This window comes from Acanthopagrus latus, chromosome 16 (assembly GCF_904848185.1).
Source record: "Acanthopagrus latus isolate v.2019 chromosome 16, fAcaLat1.1, whole genome shotgun sequence".
In the NCBI taxonomy this organism is placed as follows: Eukaryota; Metazoa; Chordata; class Actinopteri; order Spariformes; family Sparidae; genus Acanthopagrus; species Acanthopagrus latus.
In genome coordinates this window covers 13,584,141-13,605,898 of record NC_051054.1, presented here as the reverse complement: position 1 = coordinate 13,605,898, position 21,758 = coordinate 13,584,141, and the positions used below count along the sequence as shown (strand labels likewise).

The 21,758-nt window shown below is 41.8% G+C and overlaps 1 protein-coding gene across 2 annotated transcripts in view; it reads left to right on the top strand.

Annotated features, from left to right (window-relative positions):
• The window catches only part of asap2a (ArfGAP with SH3 domain, ankyrin repeat and PH domain 2a), a 55,578-nt gene that overhangs the window by 22,274 nt on the left and 11,546 nt on the right, over window positions 1–21,758 (top strand). For both annotated transcript variants that reach the window (XM_037072251.1, XM_037072252.1), the window contains exons 3-14: window positions 4,432–4,577; window positions 5,523–5,597; window positions 12,680–12,729; window positions 15,606–15,735; window positions 16,144–16,229; window positions 16,392–16,467; window positions 16,603–16,689; window positions 18,243–18,346; window positions 18,859–18,928; window positions 19,804–19,891; window positions 20,963–21,011; window positions 21,259–21,425. In XM_037072251.1, the coding sequence (XP_036928146.1) occupies window positions 4,432–4,577; window positions 5,523–5,597; window positions 12,680–12,729; window positions 15,606–15,735; window positions 16,144–16,229; window positions 16,392–16,467; window positions 16,603–16,689; window positions 18,243–18,346; window positions 18,859–18,928; window positions 19,804–19,891; window positions 20,963–21,011; window positions 21,259–21,425 (1,128 nt within the window). The remainder of the gene's footprint in view (window positions 1–4,431; window positions 4,578–5,522; window positions 5,598–12,679; window positions 12,730–15,605; window positions 15,736–16,143; window positions 16,230–16,391; window positions 16,468–16,602; window positions 16,690–18,242; window positions 18,347–18,858; window positions 18,929–19,803; window positions 19,892–20,962; window positions 21,012–21,258; window positions 21,426–21,758) is intronic.

Here is a 21,758-nt window from a genome sequence, read left to right as displayed (position 1 = left end):
CTGTAAAGGCTCATTTAAGTAAACATTTGGGCATAAGTATTTCTAAAGAAATAATCAAATTAATAAAAAGTTTCCCAGTTCTTACGGCTCCTACATTGGAATGCAGCAAGTAAATGACCACATACCTCTTACTGTAGATCCTGACATGGAGGAGGGCAGTTTTGTCAGTGCAGCTATGGTGTGTTGTAAAAAAGAGTGAAAGCAGAGTTTTATGAATGTTATTCAGAAGGGATGCAGGGATAAAGCCTGAATAATGAGACACAACAGGGAGCCTCAACACAGGCTGCCTCAGAATTCAGTGAATACATCTCTGGATGTCGAGCCCAAATCCTGCAAGGATATTTTTTCGGCTACAACTTGAGGAATAGTAATGAGGGGAAGATGGGAGGTTTGGTCAGAAAGGTGAAGAAAAATAAGCAAGATTACAAGAGTTACCACACTCGGGAGAACCAGAGAGGCTGAGCAAGCAATATAAGCTTGTACCAGAGAGTAAGATAAAGATGTGGGGCGAAAGAGTGAAAGAGGTGCAAAAGAAAAATACAGGAAAAGCAGCATAGATGTGCAAGGGAGCGCGGTGTTGCTGCAGGGACCTGTCAGGTTGTCAGCTTGTGGGTTTTGATGAATAAACCAACAGCAGCATCTCAAACCCCCGAAGAACCTGGAGCTGATGGAGCAGAGCTGCTAGGACAGGCCTGCCAAAGCTGCTGAACAGATAACGACTCGAGGCAAACGAGTGAACGCTGAGTTCCAGCTGCTCCACCTGTAGGTGAGCGGGATGGAGCCGCTGAATAATGCAGCACTCGGCCGCTGTTGCATCAGGAAAACGCTGAATTCGATGGCGTCTGATCTGGCCATGTCCTTTTGAATCACTACTACACACACACGCGCACTCATTTCTCCCTGGCTGCCAGGTAACCAAGAAGCTGAGACTCCCACAAGCTCGAAAGTAATTAACTGCATGGATGTCAGGAGGAAAAAGACCCGAGGAGACACTGAAATAAAGGAGGAAGAAGACTCGAAAAGAGAGTGTAAAATAATTGTATAAATTTGCCATTTGCCTTTTTGATTGATATCACTCTTATGTCTATAGCAGGTGCATAGCTTAATTTAGCTTAGCATAAAGACTGGTAGCACGAGGAAACACATGGCCTGGGGTAAAAAAAAAAATCAGCCCAGCAGCATCTTTAAAGCTCACTGATTAACACATTATAACTTGTTGGTGTATTCCGTCTAAAAGGCTAAATGTAAAAACAAGAAGTTGTGGTTTCCTAGGAAGCTTTAGAGTGCTGGTAATTTTATTTTTGGTCTTTATTTCCAGTCTTTATGCCACGCTAAGCGAAATCATATTTAATTGGTACATTGGACAGTGGCATTAATCTTGTCATCCACTGAAACTCTCAGCAAAACCGAAAATAAGAGTTTTGACCAAAATGTCAAACTATTCCTTTAAAGATGATCCTATTTTGATTAATTTCTTTTTCGCACCCCCTGTAATTCTTCATCCACGTTTTCTGTGTGTCAAACTTAACTACACACTCCTCTCTGAGTGCTGGTGGCCATATTAAGCGGCCGTGGAGTCCAGACTTGTTTTCATAGAGTCTGTAGAGAGAAATGGAACTGATCTGAGGTCGGCTGCACATTGTGTCGGTGAGCATCTGAGCGTCAGCCGACCAGGCCTGATGGAGCCAGTGTAAGGGAATGAGTGTGGGAGAGACGGAGAGAGGAAGCAGAGGCCTGCCTGCTATCTGATGATTAAACCCTGTCTGTGTGTGAGAGAGAGATGGAAGAAGCTGCAAAACAAGCCTTTGGGATGTTAGATAATCCTCAGCAGACGCCTGGAAACTGTGTATTATGTTTTTTTTTTCCTGTGTGTGTGTGTGTGTGTGTGTGTGTGTGTGTGTGTGTGTGTGTGTGTGTGTGTGTGTGTGTGTGTGTGTGTGTGTGTGTGTGTGTGTGTGTGTGTGTGTGTGTGTGTGTTTTTAGTGAGGGGGTGATACAGTAAAGAATGTAGTGCACAACTGTGTATCATCAGGCCACTTGTGTCTGCTGTAAAAGTGTGTGATTATGTGTGTGTTCACCCACGTCAAGGCCTCTGTCCTCCAGTGAACACAAGGTCATCATTTGCTGAGGTCAACACACAAACCACTTGGGGCCACACTCACATTTTTCATGCATTGTTTCTGGGGTCTGAATCTGTATTACATTTAGTTTTAAGATTCAGTAAAAGCCCACACACAAAGTGTTGTTTCCAAAGAAAAAGGAAACGTTAATTTGAATGGAAGTTGTCAAATGTAAGTGTGATAATAGTTTCTCTGTGAGCTGGCGTTTGCTCTTAAAAAAAAGTCTACAGTGTCCCACTTTTATTTAAGCACCAATTAGTTGGCAAGCTCTCAGATGCTAATTAGACTCTTAATTAGTTATTTTCTGAAATCTGATCCCCACAAGAGGTTGCAACAGGACTCAATGGTAATATTTTTCACTTCCCCGGTTGGGGAAGTGGGTTAGAAATCAGATAGCCCTAAGTCAAGTTTCACTCGCCCCTATACAAAGAGTTTTTTTTTTTTAACGTTAGTTAAAAAGTTTCAGAAGAGGGCCTAGCTGTTCAAGTCACTGTCCTGTAACTGGAAGCTCACGGATTTAAAGCCTAAAGCTTACAAAACCTGTGTTTCTTTAAGAAAGCTCTTGAACACTGCCTTACTGTACTGGGAATGTTTAGGCAACATGTGCAGGGCAGCAGTGAATTAGCAGGGTTTGTGTACAGTGTAAACTATAGAAAAGGTTGCCTATGACTGCACATCTCACTTCTTTTAGTTACCATCATTCAAGCTTCAAAGCTTCTCTGCGCTATAGGCTGTATGCGTGATGTGTTAAGGTCACGTTACAACAACAACACATGTACTCAGTAAGCAGCCCTGGGGGGTTTGGGCTGGTTGTCGGCGCTGAATAGTCGAGTGCGTAGCTCTAGAGTGCCACTTCAAAATCAAGAGCAGGCCCCCGCCCTGTTGGCTCCAAGCCTGGCAGAGCCACCCCCAAACAGCTGGAGCTGATGTGTAAACAGTAGGTTGCGGGGGTGTGTGTGCTGAGTGTCTGATGCATGACGATGATTGAAGTTTATGATATAAATATCTCTGTATGACTCATTTCAATGCTTTGATTCAGAGGGATTATTTTTCTCTTAATTAACTGCCTAATTGTTGGGTCAACAGAAAAGAAAATCACATTTTTTCAGAGCTCAAGCTGACATATTCAGTTTGAATGTTTCATCTGGTGATCTACATCATTACAGATCTTTGATTTAAGAGAAGATTGATACACCCAGAAATGCTTTCTTGGAGAAGCTGAATGTAATTAATTTAACTTTAAACACTGCACTAGACACAGTGATGGGGTGTGTTTAAGCTTTTTCTTTTCTTTTTCTTTGTGTATTTATGAATGTCTTGATAATAAAAGGTGATCACTTTCTCATTTTGCCACTTGTGCACAGTCTTATCATGCAGCTCACCTATTACACCAGTTTATGTTAGGTGGTTTAAATTAGATTTGTCTGATGTGAGGAGATCTGAAGGTAGATCTGTAGTGACTCAGACGCTTTCAGCTTTCTCCTTTTTAATAACATGATGGATATCTCTGATCTTATCCAAACCTGCCTGCCACATCTGTGCACCCGTGACTGTTATCTATCTGTGTGTGTGTGTGTGTTTAACAGATGAAAAGCTGAGTCATTATGTGGCAGCAGGTGTCTTTTAGTGTACATCCTCATATTTTTACTCGCACCTCCTCCTTTTTCTCTCTCTCTGTCTTCATCACGTGAGAGTTGTCACAGCAACGGCCCATCCCTCGCTCCACCTCTGTCCCAGTGGCATTAGCTGTTTTTTGAGCTGCCTAGTCTGGCGTGAAGTGTATTAAGAGGAATCATTTAGGCCTAACCCTGTGTAGATTAAGTCGACTTTAGATATGCTAGAGGACTTTGGTAACGGCTAGTTTATGAGCTTCCCCCTGACTGTTAACTGACTGGGGGATTGTTTAGTTTGGGGGCTGACATGGTGTTTTTGTCTTTTCTTCTTCCTGTAAATCTTTGGCTTTACCTTTTTCTGTTACTCAGTTCTCTTTGGTCTTTCCTCTCATTGCTCCCTGTCTCTTTACGACTAAAATAAGGACCAAATAATCTTTTACCAGTGGTGTTTCTTGTCACTTAATAGAACGACCAGAATTGACCAGCAAATGCAGATAACAGTGGAGATGGGTGAAAACTGTCACTTTTAATTGAGGTAGAGATTTTAAGATCATAGCAGGGCTTCAGTGGAGGACCTGACATTTATTTTTGTTTTTATTTTATTTTTAATTTCCCAGAGCCAAATACTCACATTTAAGAATGAAACTACAACTTGTCAAAGCTGATCTGTGTGTGTCCGTCTGTTTGTGTGTTTCCAGCCCACGTAGAGAACGAGGAGCAGTACACTCAGGCCCTGGAGAAGTTTGGAGAAAACTGCGTATACAGAGATGATCCTGACCTGGGCTCAGCTTTCCTCAAGTTCTCTGTCTTCACCAAGGAGCTCACCGCGCTCTTTAAAAACTTGGTGAGTCTGTGCTGTGTGTGTGTGAGTGTGTAAATGTGTGTATTTGTGGAGGAGTGGGTGGATAAGGGAAGGGGTAAAACTCCTCTGGGCCAAAGAAAGATTTCCATGCTGTCCCTAATAGTCTCAATCCCCTTGAGTCTTCCACACACACATGCGCGCACACACATGCAATCACTGTATCTAGCTTGAACTTAAAGCCCTCAAGAGGTAGCACAAGTTTTCCATCGAGATGGGCTTAGAGCCACTGCAACAGCACATATCTGCTGGATCTAATTCAACCGGGTCCTGCTCTGTTAAAGCCAGGCTTTGTATCGAAGCCAAAGCTTTATTAGAAAAATTTGACACCATGATGTGAGGTCCGTCACTGGTCCTGGACACTGTATCGACTCATACAGAGGCCAGGAGCTTTTTGTATTAATGTTATCTCAACACCTTATATTAAAGAAATATGAGCTGCCGCCTGACCTGGATGTGAAGATGTAATCTCTCAAGGCCTGAGAAAGCTTCCTAGATTACATGTGAGGCATTACACTAAAGGGCTGGCTTTAACTGTAAAAGCAAATGGGGGACTTACATTTCCCAGTATGAATCATATTCAATTTTGTACTTAAATGATGTGAAAATTTGATATCTTGCCGATTTTAAGATGGTGGAAATGGTCATGCGGGCTCAAACTTTTTGCCCCCCATTGCCTCAGTAATAGGCATGTCTTGACATCATTTAATTATTTTACATCATTTAGCATTTCATCACCCTCTTTTACTAAAGATGAAAGTAGAAAACTGATGTGAGTATTCACCTGAGTGACTCCCTCTTTTCCCGTCGGATACACATAAAGGATTACATCTCAGAGGCGTCGGGTGTGCCTCTCACTCTCCTGCAGGATTAAATCCTCTGACGTAACCTTTCAACTCTTATCTTGTCTCTCTCTTCACCCTCCTCCAGTTCCAAAACATGAACAACATCATCACCTTTCCTCTGGACAGCCTGCTGAAAGGAGACCTGAAGGGAGTCAAAGGGGTAAGGCAACCTAATGGCACAGTCTTGTGTTACTCTGCAGTAGAAAAGGAAGAGTTATAAAAGCCTTCAGCTAAATGATCAGTGAACTTGAAGAATACACTTTTGCATAAGGTGGAAGATGAGTTATTTCAAAAGTGGAAAGTTAGCTTACAGGTATTTTTGAAATATTATCACCCTTTTTCATCTTGTGGGCCCTCTTACTCTGTGAGAGAGCTCTTGATTGACACTAAAGGCTGTTTTTACTTGTAGCGATTATTTTCATATGTAAAAATCGATGCATGCTCATGTGGGCTATGGCCTGATCCCTTCTACAACCCAGATTCCAATGAAGTTGGGATGCTGTATGTAACATTCAAATTCAAAATGAGTATATATTTACAAAAAACAATACATTTATAAGTTTGAACATTAGATATGTTATCTATGCATTGTGTAAAATTGAGTATATGTGGATAAGGAGATTCAGATGATGTTATTATGTTTTTATTAAGCATCCCAACTTTTTAGGAATCACAGTTTTAAGAAACCAGAAGAAAAAGTTGAAAAAAGCTCACATGCTCAAAGGCTGTGCTGCTGGTTTCAGAGTGGTTTGAAGCCACCATGGCAATTACTGCTATCCTTGAAGTCCTTTTGCCTCGTTCACAAGGTTAGTAACAGGCTGCTTTGATCTGCCTCAGGCCACTTTCCCCTCTTTCCTTAAAAAGTCAAAGTCGGGAAGAGACTAGGTAGATAAATGATGAAATACTGTAGTTGTTCGATGACATCTGGGTGCAGCTGTGACATTTATGAATCAACAGATTCGTACAGTATCACTATGCAATAATTCAACGCGATGAAAGTTATGCAGAACTGTCAGCATGACCGTCACTCCATAAAATGTGTGAAATCAGTCAACATAATTTATGTTCAGATGTCAGCAGAGAGCCTGCGATCACTCAACAGAACAGATGAATAAAAGCTGGTGTGGAGACCAGAATAATTCAGCATGGCATGATTTTGAGTGGATCATCAGACTGAATGACGCATGGAGGATTAGGAAGTTTATGATCCAATCAGTGGATTCATGAGATGATCAACAGTCATTTCTGCTTCCCAAGGACTCAGAACACAGTCAAATGTTGCCTTGTTGAACTTTTTCTTAACATTAGAAAAAGTTTAACTTTTGAGCCCCACACTGGGTCGACGAGGCTCCTCAGTAGTGGTAATGAGGGATCGGCAAACGCCTCATTTCACCCAGATTTATCCTGCACATCTGGGAAATTAATCCGTCGATCCTCTGGTCACAAGTTCGCTTCTTCTCTAACCCTTCGGCCACCACTGCCTTTAAAAATGGCTTAAACTGAACATTTTGAAGTATTTCTTGGGGGTATTTTATGCCTTTTTATTAGAGATCTGACAGTAGCGAGATCAAAGGAAAGATGGGGAATGACATGTAAATTGCCCAGCCTCAAACCAAAGCTTTGCAGTTAATGGTGCTTTCAACCTGTAGGCCACCAGGATGCCCCCAAAATGGACTAAATTCTGTATTTATTCAGGAAACTTTTTGATCAGAGAATAAGCAAAAAGACAAATACAATGAGACGTGTAATGACAGCATGACAGTTTTTTAACTATGCTGCTAGGGACACAAGTCTTGAGGCTCAATATGCAGACTCACCACCCTGTACACCGCCACATTAGTTAGTCTGCCAGTCTGCCAGTCATGTGTGTCCACCAGCCGGACTGAACCCAGACAGAGACTCGTTAACAGCCTCTGCAGCTCTGTAATGCAATCAGCCTTGTTACTGCGACCTTCACTCTCCAGGCACATGATTGGCTGCAGTTCCCACCATGGTATGATGCGATTAAATCTGGCTCTGTAATGAAGCCAGGTTGCCATAGAAACGCTGGTTGTCCCCCTGACCCTCGGCCACTTGGTTCTGTCTTGACCTCTGAACCTTTCATCCTTTCACTTCTCTTCCTTTTTATGGTTCTCTTGAGTGTTTTCTTTTCAGCCTCTATTGGTTTTCCTCTTCCATTACTTCCTGTCTTTGTCTACTTGTCTCTCTCTTAACTCCCTCACTCTCCCCCCTTGTCTCCCCCCTTCGGTCTCCCTCACTCTGTCCCCATTTCCATCTCCCTCACTCTGTCCCAATGTCCGTCTCCTTCACTCTGTTCCCGTCTCCCACCTCCTCACCCTCCAGTCTGGCCGTGGAAGCCAGTCACATCTGTAATCCTTACCCACTTATTCCTCATTAGCCTTTGGATGATTCTCATTACTGCAATGACATGGGGCTAATGAGCTGCTGGTTATTATATACCCCAGGACATGCACACTCATTTATACACACTCACATGAATGTCACAACGGTTTTAATGTCAGTAAACCTCAGAAATTGAGTCGTCAGTGTCGGGAGAAGAAAAATGTAAGGAGAAAGTGGAGCGTCATCTCCACTCAACCTGTTGATGAGTGCCGCAGCCCAAGGCTGTTCCCTCATCCCTCCCTTCCCTTCATTATCTTCCTCCTTGTCCTTGTTGTCCTCCTCTGTCATTACACTGCTTCTGTGCTCCTCTCCTCTCCTCTCCCTGAGGGAAGTACCTGTTAGGAGAGGGGGAAGTCTCAACCTGAGCGATGGGCTGTTTTGACTGCAGGGAGAGAGGGAAGGGGGAGAAAGATGAAGTAATGGGTGGATCTGAATGTCATAACAGAGGACGAGAGAGATTAAATTTTAAATTAAAAGATCAGAGATGTTTATATACATTTATTTTGTGTTTAATGCTGCAGAAATTAAAACAGAAATTACAAAAACAAACTCCTCACAAATAAATACAACCTGATTAAATGTGTTTATTCCACAAATATTTTCAATTTTAAATTCATCAGTCTGATAACAATTTCTTTTGAAAAGCTTTCTATCTATATCATGTCTAAAAACATTTATTTTCATTTACATCTACACCCAGTGAAGTTAAAATTTTAAAATTAAAGCCAAACATACTGACATAAATATTGTCCAATGATGAGTGTATATGAAAGCATTTCACACTGAAAACTGGGGTGTCCAACAGCATTCACCACCACTTATATTCAATATGCATTTTTGAATTGGAGACTGGGACATTCTCTAACATTCTCTTACCTACATATACTTTTTATAACATGTTGCATAAAGAAGTTTATACTATCCAAGGATGGTATCAGGATTACATGAATCATTTATATATTCACAAACCCAAGGCATAAAACACTAGATAAGAGACATGACTACAAATTCTCATTACTAATTTCTGTCGCTGCATAAAAAAATGAAATATGGGATCTTAAAATTCTGCTGTGTGGCAGCTGTAATAGTCACCAGCCCTTCTATTTGATTTAACTCTGGACTTAATGGCTTTCTGGTGGATGATGTTCCCTCAGAGCTTGTTAATATTCTGCCAGTGCCAATGAGTGTGATGAACCAACCCTAGGGGAGGCAGCCGCTAATGGCTGTGTGATTAGAGGGCTACCACATAGCAACCTGTCCCCGTTGTTACTCTGCTAAAAACCCCACCATTTTCCACCTCATCTACCTCCATGGTCATTTCACTACGCCAGGCAATTTTAATCTGTACTTTCTGTAGTTTCGATGAGCTGTGGAGAAGGTAAAACAAAATGAAGCCTTTGTAGTTTTAACTCAGGATGCAGCTCAGTCAGTGCAAGCAGAAAGTGCTGGGGCAGGGTCCCTGGAAGAACCATTATTGTTATCACAGAAGATAAACACACACGCACACACACTCCAGTCCGTGGAAAAGAAAAAAGGAAAGTGCTGAGTCCACGAGACATTTCTGCTAACAGCGAACTTTCAGAGTGGACGCCGGCATGATGTCATGCCTGCAGCCGACCCTCTCATCCTCTGGATATTGACCAGTCTGTGTTTCTAACCCACCATGAATCATATCAGCTCATCACCATTCAGTTACAGTGTCTGGACATGTTGCTGCACAATCTGCTGTGGTAGAGTAAGTGAGGAGTGCGAGGGGAAGAGGCCTGTTGTTTGAATGCTTTAGGAGTGAGCGATGAAGCGAGTCCAGCTGCACCCCGCACTCTCATTGTGGTTCAGCGGGTTGTGAACACCGGAGCCACCCGGGCGTGCTCGCTGTTTGAGATTTTAGATGAGAGCAGATTACTGATCAAGGCTGTTAAGCATTCATTAGCATACACCATCCTCTGCTATCAACAAAAACATCAGCAGCATCAGTAGTTTATAAAGTTATTGAACTGAGGATGTACAAACAGTGGAAGAACTAGATTAGTTCAGCCAAGTTATTATAAGGAATGCTTTCCAACTTACTTTCAGTGGTGTTTAGCCATGCAGATATTGGTTTCATTTACAATCAAATTATTGTTATTTTTTTATATATATTGTTTTTATTCATGGTGTCTGTGGCATGAAATAAAAATATGGTTCCAGTAGCAGAAACACTGAACTTTGTACACAGAAGTGCTTCCTGTCTTCTGTGGATTAACTGAGTAAAAGCAGGGAAGTTGATGTACAGATAATTGTTCGAGTCATTTTTCTACAACAAAAAAAAAAAAAACCCAGCTTCTTTCAGTGTGATGCTGTGAGGATTTCCCCCGCCAAGGAAGTCAGGTTTTGGCCTGTGTTTGTTGGTTGGTTGGTTGTCAGCAGGATAGCACAAAATCAACTGAACTGACATATATGAAACTTGGATGGAGAATGGGTCTCAGCCACTAACTCCTGGTACTGATCCAGGACTTTTTCTCACTTTCTTTAACATTGTGAGAGAGAGCGTTTTTTTCTTTTACACTAGTTAATTTCTCAGAGATTAATACTTGGCGTATTTTGGTGGCTGGTATCTAAAAGTGAGCAGAATATGAAGAGATCCTTGTAGCATGTAGTGAATTCAAATGTTTTCATAGGTATTACATATATTTTTTTAATGGCTATATGCTAACAAGTAGGGATAGAAACATGCAACTACCACCAGTGTGCAGCTGCGATACTGGAAGTTGGTCCATGGCACCTCCTTGCCGATCAGCAGGTTCTCAAAGACTGGTCTAACAAGTCCTGTCTCCTGGCCAAGTCGCAACAAGAACATATGACTGTTTGCCTAATCTGACTCAGTGTAGAAAAAAAGAGTAGTATCGTCCGATCCCTGTGTTACAGGGACACTATTACTGTAAATAGATGTTTGTGAGAAAACCTGTTTTTTGGTAATTCGTCATTCAAAGTTGCATCAGTACCACAGATCCAAACTAATCTTTGCCTTCATTGTTGCCGACCAAGTTAAACATTTATTACTGAGGTGGGGAAAAGGTGTGAGGAATGTGTGACAGGAAGTGCTAATCCTGGGCATGTGTGGTCGTAGGTAGGAAGAGAGTGATAAGTTTGCAAATGGAGCTCCTTGTCAAGGACATGACATTCCTCCTCCATGCTTTGGATTCAGCCAGACGGAGAATCAGGGCGCTAAGAGCCTCCTGCTCTCTCAGGGAGTGAACTGCCCCGTACTTTGGCCTATTCTGCTCTGCCATTCCCTGCCCAGCGGTGCCTGGATCTGGTATTTTTAGCCATTGTTACCATTTTTCTCCTCTCTCTGGCTCTGACATTTCTTTCCGCTCACCCTCTCTTTTCTCTCTGGCTCCCTCTTGACCTGTAGTTCATTCTTTTAGTCTGTTTCGCTCTCCTTCCTCTCTTGGTTTCTGCTCTCGAGCTGGTCCATTGAATGGCTGAGTGCTCTTTGGCTTGGCTCAGTCAACCAGACCATGATCCTGTGGGCTGACAGGTTGAGCCTGCCAGTCCTCTGCTGTTGAAGTGGAGGTCAACATCGGGATCACAGTCCTTACTGGAGTTCTAACAATGCACTAAAGCCATAAGCTGTGTGTTCAGGCGAACAGAAATATGTGTGTTTTTTACTTTCATCGATGGAAATGCACTGTAAGCAGGACGTACTGTGCTGAATGTTTATGTAGGTTTGTGATTTCTGTGGCTAAAACCTTGTTTCAGTGCCCCGATTGAGCAGGTGCTTGCTGTAGTCTTTGGTATGAAAGGGAACTTTTCCGTTAAATGTGACGTAATTCTCTTGATTACTTATTATTGTACGCTGTTGAGCAGACATTCCCAGCATTCTTCCTCTGGTATCAGACAACAATTCATTTTGTGGGATTGTATTTTTTAGTCATGGCCAATTGCACCCAGTAACGTCCACTTTTGTTTGTCCTAATGGCTGTTTAATCAGTATTGCAGCATCAGGGATGTGGATTAATCAGGCGCCTTGCTCAAGCAGCTGTTGATAGCACACCCATGACGATGAGAAATCAGCGTTGCCTGTTGTCAGTGTAACCAGAGGAATCACGTTACAAATGCCACAAACAATCACACCGCACTCCGGCTTTCCCCAAAAACCCTCCACAGTGACTTTCGCCCAATTTCCAGCTGAGACAGCTGCATCTGTGAGGAGGGTGATTCAGCGTACTGATTCACATTGTGATGAAACACACCTGCAAACACACGCATGCGCACGCATGCGCACGCGCACACACACAAACACACACGCACACACACACACACACACACACACACACACACACACACACACACACACACACAGTAGCTTTGCTCATCAGTGAGTAAGAGTGGAAAGTATTTTCTGAACATGTGACAGTGACACTGACAATGCTGATGGCGACATCTTTGATTCCTGTAAATGGTATTTTATTTAAATTATTTTATTTTTTATTCCTAAATCTCATTTCTTTATAGTTATTTCTTTTCTTTTCCTACCCAAGGTATATTGATTGGAGCCCAAATGATTTCTTGGGCCAATATACATGCATTTTTCCAATGATCCCTCAAAAAGTAGTTGTCAAACACTGTCCACTAACCCATCAGTCAGGCTTTAGTGTTGGTAATTTTTTCATTATCTCTTAATCCATCTAATATTTTTATTTCCAGTTTATTTATAGTTTGACAAGACACCTTAAAAATCCAGAAGTATTCACTTTACAATGATTTCGACTCAGAAAAGCATGAAATTGTTCTTAAGCTAGAGCAAGCAAATGTTTTTGGAAAAACTGATCTCTTTCTGCTTTTTGTTTTTCACAGGATCTCAAAAAGCCTTTTGACAAAGCCTGGAAGGACTACGAAACAAAAGTGTAAGTACCCTAATATGAATACTAAACAGCTTTTGATTAATTATCACTAAATGGAAGCGGATTTGTTGATTTTTTTAAGTTCATTGGTTAAAATTACGCAGCATGCTGACCCAGTGATTGAAACCATGTTATTATTAGATTGAATTAATCACTTAAGCTGCTCAAACTAGTCTTAACTTGCTGTATGTTAAATTGAAATGCGCACATGTGTCTTGTCTCTGTGTGTCTTGTCCTGACTAACCGCTCTCCCCCTCTAACCTCCCCCTGTGATTATCTGTCAACACATCCCTGATAAAGTGAATAACCAGCCCCTCACCATTACTTTCCCACCTCCACACCAAGACACCATTTCTTCCCACACACCGTTGTGACTGTGCATGCAGAAGAACACATGACGTTTTATAGCACTTTCATGTATTTTACAAGCTGCAAAGGACATTCTTTACTGAAAGGGTAATGCATCTTCTCTCCAAACCGTTTCGATCAGACAGTACAGGCTTTGTACTGATATCGAGAGCTCAGCCGGATGCTGTGTGACTGTCCTCGACTGTTCTAACTTATTCCTATTATTTGACTCTATTGATGAACAGCAGTCATCAATAGAGTTTTCTGCCTGATTGGTAAAACCTACCCGAAATATCCTGCCGCTCATCTTTATCGATGATCCTCTAGTTGTGTCTGATCTCTCTGCGGTCTGCTGTTGATGACAAGCTGTTTTTCATATTCACAGACACAGAGAGATGAAATGATTTGGTCTTAACACAGCATTGATTGCTCATTCCCTAGTTTGGTTTGCAAGCTCTTAAATGAAATCTTGTTTTCAGTCTCCTTGTCGGGAGGTGTCTCACTTTGAATGCTGTTACTTCAGGAAGTGTTAAAAATCTGAAATCTGACCATTTCTCCTAAATTAGAAATTTGAAAATGTAAAAAAGTCAAGTATCCGTGTCTATATTTCAAATCAAGAATCACTCCCTGAACAGACGGTACTGAAAGTGAATGGATCCTCAGCCCAATCATCAGTTAAACACCAGTTTGGCTGACGGCCAAACAGTCTGGATAAACGTGTCTCTCTATTAGTCACAGCCATGATGATGCTGTAATGCTGTCAGGGCTGAAGATTCATGTGCTGACAGAGGCTGGCAGTGTAACCTCAGTGAAATTCAATTTGGCTCGTTCACTTAGCAAAATGGCTAGTTTATGACAAAAACTGAAGGCTGACAGAAGTTATTTCAGTACTTGTGCCTTTAATACTGATTGTTTCTGGGTTGCAAATTACATCTGAGATGATTATGCTGGTAAAAACAAACTGCTTTATTTTTTGGAATAACTGACTTTGATTGTGTTTTATCCCACCACGGCTCACATTCAATGTCAATAAACAAATAAACCTCAAGTCAAAGCTACACAGCCTTTGTGAACATGCCAGTAAATATTAACAACACAACTAGGCCTGCAGCTTGATTTGTCCTTTAAAGAAGTAAAATAATACAGACTGCTTGGAGGACATTAGACGCCGTTTAGTATTTACTTGTGTCTGTCATATATTGTACTAAGAACTAGTTGCAGGTCGAAGAGATAACGCAGTTAAACATGAGAAGGTGAAATCCTTCTGGATGCACATGAACCGGGCTGAACGAGCTCTGACGCAGCTGGTGGACCCCACCACACAGGAAACAAACTGCTGCATCCTTTTTGTAGGGAATATGCTGTCAGATGAATAACAGCATATGGAAAAGAATGCCCTGTTGCATGGTTTTGTGCCAACTCCCCCCCTGTATGTTGTGTGTTTTCCTGATTGCCTGTGTAGGAAACTGTATGCAGAGTTTTATGGTCTTTGTGAAAAATCATCCCTGAATCTGGACTGTCAGGCAACCTGGCAAACCTCTTTGGCTCATATCCCTGATTTTTTTTAAACCACTAAAACCATACATCACATTAAACACCTCTACATACATAACCAAATACCTAATGCACGTCAGTTATGTATAAAGAAGGACTCCACTTGTTGTGATTGAAGAGCTTCTAAGTTAATTCCCATTGGTTGACATCTGCTTGGTAATTTCTTCTGCTTTATGTGCCTGTTTCAATTGCAATCGTCTGGGAGAGGCAACAATAGCAAAACACCGACAAGTGCTAACAAACGTAATGCTAATGATGGAAAAGTTGTCGCCCTCGAAAAAACACTGATGAGCCCTGTGCAGTTTAACCCCTCTATTGGCCATTCTGATTTTACATGTTCACACATGCAAACACAGACCGTTCTTTTCAACTTTCTCCAGCAAATTCGGTGCAATTAGCCAGATGTTTCTCCCTGACAAATTCAGTCTGTTTAACTCAGTACATCTGGATATGGAGTACTTTAAATAGGAAATGACTGTTAGCTGTGCATTTGAATGGCTTATTTAGTTCTGTTGTGTGGAAGGAAACCTCAGTTTAACCCTGTTGAGTACACAATGCATTTATGTATAAAAAGATTGCATTTTAGGATACGGCCATTAACGTCACGTTCTCCAGCTTTATTGCTACAACAGGGATGAGTTGGTGGTGTTACAGCAGTAAGAGGAGCACGTGATCATGCTTGTCTTCAACTGTAAGGAGACATTGCCTTTTTACTGGGTAAATGCTAAGGTTACCTCGCCCAACAGCGGATCTTAAAACAGCTAATCACATGACACATTAACATTACAGTATTTATATTCCAGTCATTTCTAACTTCATAGCTAAAACTAACCATTTAATCAGAATAACCCACCTCTGAGCCAGCCAGCCAGCTCCAAAAGGCTGATTTTACACAATACCACACTTTTGGTGCGTTTGCGATGCTGTCATGGATGTGCAATGTGCTCTTTGACCCCTGTGATGTCACTTCCCGCCAGCACCAAGATAGAGAAAGAGAAGAAGGAGCATGCGAGGCAGCACGGGATGATCCGGACAGAAATCAGCGGGGCGGAAATCGCTGAGGAGATGGAGAAGGAGAGGAGGTTCTTCCAGCTGCAGATGTGCGAGGTTAGTCAGACGATGACTGGGAATCTGACTAATTGACACTTTTTTTTGGTGTGTTTATTGAATAAAAATGTAGGTAGTTACATTGCACCACTGCACACAAGCTATACAGAAGAGGGTTTGGATGAAAAAAGTCTTCTACCGACTAGGCCCTGCATGTGTCTGTGTTTTCCGAACTACGGTAAAGGTTGGATATTTCAGAATGATGCATAACCTTTTGAAGTACAAACCAACTACTACCTTTGTGTGGTCTGTACCTCTTTGATGTATTCCTTTTAAATAAAACTTTACTTGAAGCATGAAAACTTTTACTTTGAAGTGTTCAGATATGACATGAAAGCGATGTATATGTTTGAGCTGGATCCTGTCCTCCCCCCCGCCTGACTAAATCTGTATCCAACATGTTTACAGTATCTGCTCAAAGTCAACGAGATCAAAATAAAGAAGGGGGTGGACCTGCTGCAGAACCTCATCAAATACTTCCACGCACAGTGCAAGTAAGACCCATAAAATCTCGATCTGCTTCGGTTTTGAATGAATCTGAAAAACTGTTTTATTTATATTGCAACTTAATAGTTTAAATCAAGGCCCATGCTTATAAGTGTAGACCAGTATTGTTGCAGTATTCTAATCTTTAAATGTACACGCTTCCTGTTCAGTTTCTTCCAGGACGGTCTGAAAGCCGTGGACAACCTGAAACCTTCCATTGAAAAACTGGCGACGGATCTGCACACGGTGAGAAAATCAGCAGCTCCAGTGTCTTCTTTCCTTTCCTTGATCCCAACATTTATGCATTATATACTTATATATATTTGTATATTTCTTCTCTGTTCCTCCTTGTCTGTTTTCCTGGTCTTTCCTAAATGACAGATAAAGCAAGTGCAGGATGAGGAGAGGAAACAGCTCACTCAGTTGCGAGACGTCCTCAAGTCATCGCTACAGGTGGAGCAGAAGGAGGTAACACACACACGTGTGCCATGTTTCCATCAGTGTGTTTAGGTCTCCTTCTTCTCCCTCTTTCTTATTCTGTCTCATCTTCTTTGAGGTGAATCTGCAGTTGGTTTTTGCCTACGGTTTTCTACTTCTTCTACACTGTTTATTACAGCCATATTATAGCCTTTACTGCCAACTTCTGACAAAACTATGCTGTTGCGTTGTTTTGTCTGTTCGCTCCAAACCAGGTGCGAAGAATGTCATAATTCACATTTTCTTTTCTTTTTTGCAAAGTTTGCTTCAAACTCGCCCGCCAATTAAATGGAGACACGGCTTCCAACACTTGATGCTGGAGGTGTTTTTTTACCTTTGAGTGACAAAGAACATCAGTCAATTATCACATTTTTGTCTATTTAATCCATTAAAAACTGCTCTAGAATCAAAGTTTATTTGATGGAAACAGTCCTGAACCTCCAACTTTGTGATTCAACATGGTGTTGACTAACATAAGACCCCGTTAAGGTTGGGGTCCAGACAACCACGTATCAGCTGATTCATGTACTAATTAACTAAATCTCCTATTAAAAAAAAACACCTTCAATCAGTCTTTTTTCCACCAACTGAATGAGCAGTGACTCTTGACTGACCCCAGGCCTGTGCTTAGCGAACCTTTAAACATGGTCCCGGTCTCACCTGAAGATTGTTTTCTTCTTTCCTTCACTGCCTCCGTGTTTCGTGAAACAAGTCTAGGAGAGTAAGTGGATTTCTTGAAAAACCTCTTTTCTGTGGTTGTTTGCATCCTGTTTCCATTGTGACCTCAGCTGTAGTTGCTACATCAGTGGTTTGTTTTCTGTTCTTTCACAGCAGCAGATAATCTATGTTTTGTCACGTGTCAGTGCTTTGGATGATTTGAATAGTGCTTTTTTTTATTATTTGTAATGACTTTCAATGAGAAAAGCTCAAGCTGGAGCTGCATTCCCGCTCTCCCATGTTTATCCTGTTTGCTCTGTGTATGTGTGTGTGTGTGTGTGTATGTGTGTGTGTGTGTGTGTCTGCTGATAACGGCACACACCAATGAAAGCATAAATGCCTCGTCAACGCCTGCCTTCAGAAGTCTCCCTCTCCGTTTCCCGTAGTGTTTCCAGAGAGGAAATGACATCACTCATACAAAAATCTGGCCTTTGTTCCGCCCTTGTTGTTGTTACACTGCAGCCAGAGCTGAATATTCAAAAGATAAATCAAGTTGAATTTAACCCTAGTGAAGGTTATATCCTGCGATTTGTCTTTTGATCCTCTAAGCTTCAGAGGTGTTAAAAGCTCCTCTTATTTTCTTAATCCCCATGTGTTTAAAATCATTCTGGCTCACTGCAGCAATCTCCTTTTGTTGTCTATACATGCATCCAAATTCTCAGAGGGGACCCAGAGGCGGACCCTAAATCAGAGCCATTTAACGCTTCAGTGGCTCCAACATGACTGCAATGTGGATTTGCAAATCCCACATACAGGGCCTGATTTTTTGTAGTTCTTTTTCTTTTTTTTTTTTTAATGTGCCTTTTTTTGTGTGTGTGTTGTCCCAGGATTCACAGGTGCGGCAGAGCACCACCTACAGCCTGCATCAGCCACAGGGTAACAAGGAGCACGGCACGGAGCGCAGCGGCTACCTTTACAAGAAAAGTGATGGGTCAGTTTTTGATATCAGATCAGTTGTAGCTGGAAAAAATACTTTGTTTGATAGTTTTGGGGGAATGTCTTTTTCTTTTGCATTGTGTTATAAATTAGTAATAGATATAGAAAATATAAATGTGCTATGCATCGTTTTTGATACAAGGTCAAGACTACAGGAGGGAAGTCTAAGATTTCTCATTGTTTATTCTAGATTATCTGGTAATGTGACAGGTTTACAGTCGTAAAGTCTTAAATCTCTTAAACATGAGTTTCTATATGTATTTAAGTCATATGTTTGCATTTCAGTGTGCAAGCATTGGAGAAAAAAGTGTATATTTTGAGTTTTGGTGGAGTGAGATCTCTCCGTAACTAATGATGCACCTTTTTGTTCAGCATAGACATGAACACGCGGCTCAGCCTGTGTGTCATAACTAATGCATGTGCTCTGTATCATCCACATATTGAATATTTTATAAGTGTTTGTTGCCGCTGTGTATGTGACACACTAATCGCCGTCTTGTGTCACAGGTTGAGGAAAGTGTGGCAGAAGAGAAAGTGCACCGCCAAGAACGGATACCTCACCATCTCACACGGCACAGTAAGTAAACAATAGTGCTTTGTGTTAACAGCTAAACGCAAGAGTGGATCGATGTGTTTGTTCTGATTAGAACAAATTCATACGTATTGCGAGCGGACCTCCGCGCATGCTTCATTTAGTCTCACGCACACATTACAGTGTAAGTGTCCTGGCTGCAGGCCCTCTCCCCAGTCGGTCATTATCTTCACCCATTAACCATGAATACATTAACAGACAGCGGCAGAGAGCACAGGCCGAGTTCACAAGTTAACATTCCCCTCACATCGCTGCTGCGGCTGAGTCACTTTCAAACTTGAGCTCTGTTTGTTCCCATATGGAGATTTATGCCGCGTCTCAGACTGCGAAGAACTCTAAAGTTTCCGACTTCTTAATCGAAAAACTGTGATGGAACTCAAAGTTGAAGTTCATACTTGTAGAGTCTGGGCCAGTACATCTTCCTTGACTACATGATCACTCATGAAGAAGGGCTAGCATTCATTTGTCGACTACAGCATAAATGTTCTGTAAAATGAAATGTATAACAGCTTCTTCTATTTTGCTCTAATATGCAGGCTGAACTGCTGAGAGTTCACTTATGTGCACAAAGAAACATCAGTTTATAACAGTCAGCCATGTATTTTTGTTTACATTTGGCGTGGTGCAACTGGAACGCCTGGTGGTCGGGAGTCAGAAATTTCAACTGGGGAAACAACTCTGACCTCTGACTCTGACTCCCGACTCCTCTCACCAGCTCGGTTCATCTCACGCTTGGCAGCATATCAGATGTTTCATTTGGCTCTGGCAGCTCCTGCACATTTATACACAACTCACTCGCTCATTAATGTCATTGTTGTTGTTTCCCTCCCTCCTTCCCTTGCTCCTTCCCTCTCTGGCAGGCTAATCGGCCACCAGCTAAACTCAACCTGCTCACCTGCCAGGTGAAACACAATCCTGAGGAGAAGAGAAGCTTTGACCTCATATCCCGTAAGTTCAGCCTTCAATCTCACCTTACTTCTCTTACCACTCCTTACTAAAACCTCACCTTCTTTATCTTTATGTCTGTGCGTACTGTTGGCTACATATTTTCCCTTTTTCCCCACCAGTCTGTTTATTATTCTCTCAAATGCCTCATTTTAATTAGCTCCAGTCATCCAGGAAGCAGACGGCCAGGATTTGTTATGCCGTGGTGTGGATTTAAAATTTACATTTTTTTGATTAGTGAATCAAACGAATATCTGCAAATCAACCAACAAACAAAAAACAATCATTGATGCTGTTTGTTTATTCTTCCCAGTAGTAGTAGTCAGTTTCTGTAAAAAAAAAAAAAGTTTTGAAGGTGTAGGCTCTGCAGCCTTTTCCACATGATACACTGAATGGATTTTCTGTCTGTTAGACTGTAGCTGTGTTTACATGGACAGTATTCCAGTTGAAATCATTGTGATTGAAGACTGCAGGTCAACTGTTTACATGGAAAGGGATTAATAGGGTCTGGTGTTTATATGCAACAACAAATTTAATGGACAACTGTGTGACAGACACAAAAGTGATGTTTGGTCAGTAATTTGAAAGACGACTAACTCGTTCATCTGTACTTGTTTAAACAGTTTGGCATTTTAAGAGTTATAGCAAAAACAAATTATGTTCCATGTGCTTTTTATATGTTTTGGATTTCCAAATATTAATTGGTATGATTAATGGAAATGACTTGGGACTTAACATTGGCTTACACATATTTAAGGTTTGGCCGGTTTCTCCACAAATCGGAGATATTGGCGTTGAGCTGGAGAAGCTAATCTTCAGCCACTGGAGACATGACATAGTTAAAGTTTCTTTCGATACAGTGGTGTATAAATAGTTCACCCCGGTTACTCGTCATCTGAAGACAGAAACCAAAGCCAAAAGAGATTTTTTTGTTGTTGTTGTTGCTGTTGAGCTGTTCAGTGACCCTTTAATGTCCTCTGTAGGAAACCGCTTTTTACTCCACTGCTCTCTGAATCATGTTCTCCTCTCCTCCCTCTCTCCTCTGTTGTGTCGTTCATTTCGTCTGTGTTTCAGACGACAGAACGTATCACTTTCAGGCTGAGGACGACCAGGACTGTCAGATGTAAGTGCCTGTTCCTTCCTTCCCTGTGTGTGTGTTTGCGCGTGTGTGCCAAAGTGCATCCTGTTTACCACCTCCGGCACTTTCCACACACTTCCTACCTCACACCCCGTCAGACGTTTGGCCTCGTCTTTACCTCCCACCTCCTGCCTTTGACTCCAGTTATTCCTCCCCTTTACCTCTCAGCCTACTCCTCCGTCTACTGTGTCGCCCTTCTCCTTTTCATCTTCTCCCATCTCCCCTCCTCCAGCTGGATTTCGGTGCTACAGAACAGTAAAGAGGAGGCGTTGAATCAGGCCTTTAAAGGGGACCAGCATGTCGGTGAGAACAACATTGTGCAGGAGCTGACGAAGGCCATTCTGGGAGAGGTCAAGAGGATGACGGGAAACGATGTGTGCTGTGACTGCGGAGCGCCCAGTGAGTGTGCAAAGAGACAGGAAAACCCCCCCGACAGCACATAATCCAAAACTTGATGATTGTCGCTGACAGGATCTTACCAGTGGTTTGCATTCTTTAACATATTAACCCAGAATCATAAATACTTAACATTCTTGTTGACATTTTTTCCAGAGCATGTCAAACATTTTTCTTGCTTCCAGGTAACATTTAGTGATCATTTTATGACAAATGATTTTGTCTTAAATAGACGAGAGCTAAAACAGAATGCGAATACTTTACACACAGCATAGGAAATCTGTTGTGGGTTTTTTAGCATTAAACCATGTAAACCTCGTCTAGTCTAGAATTCTA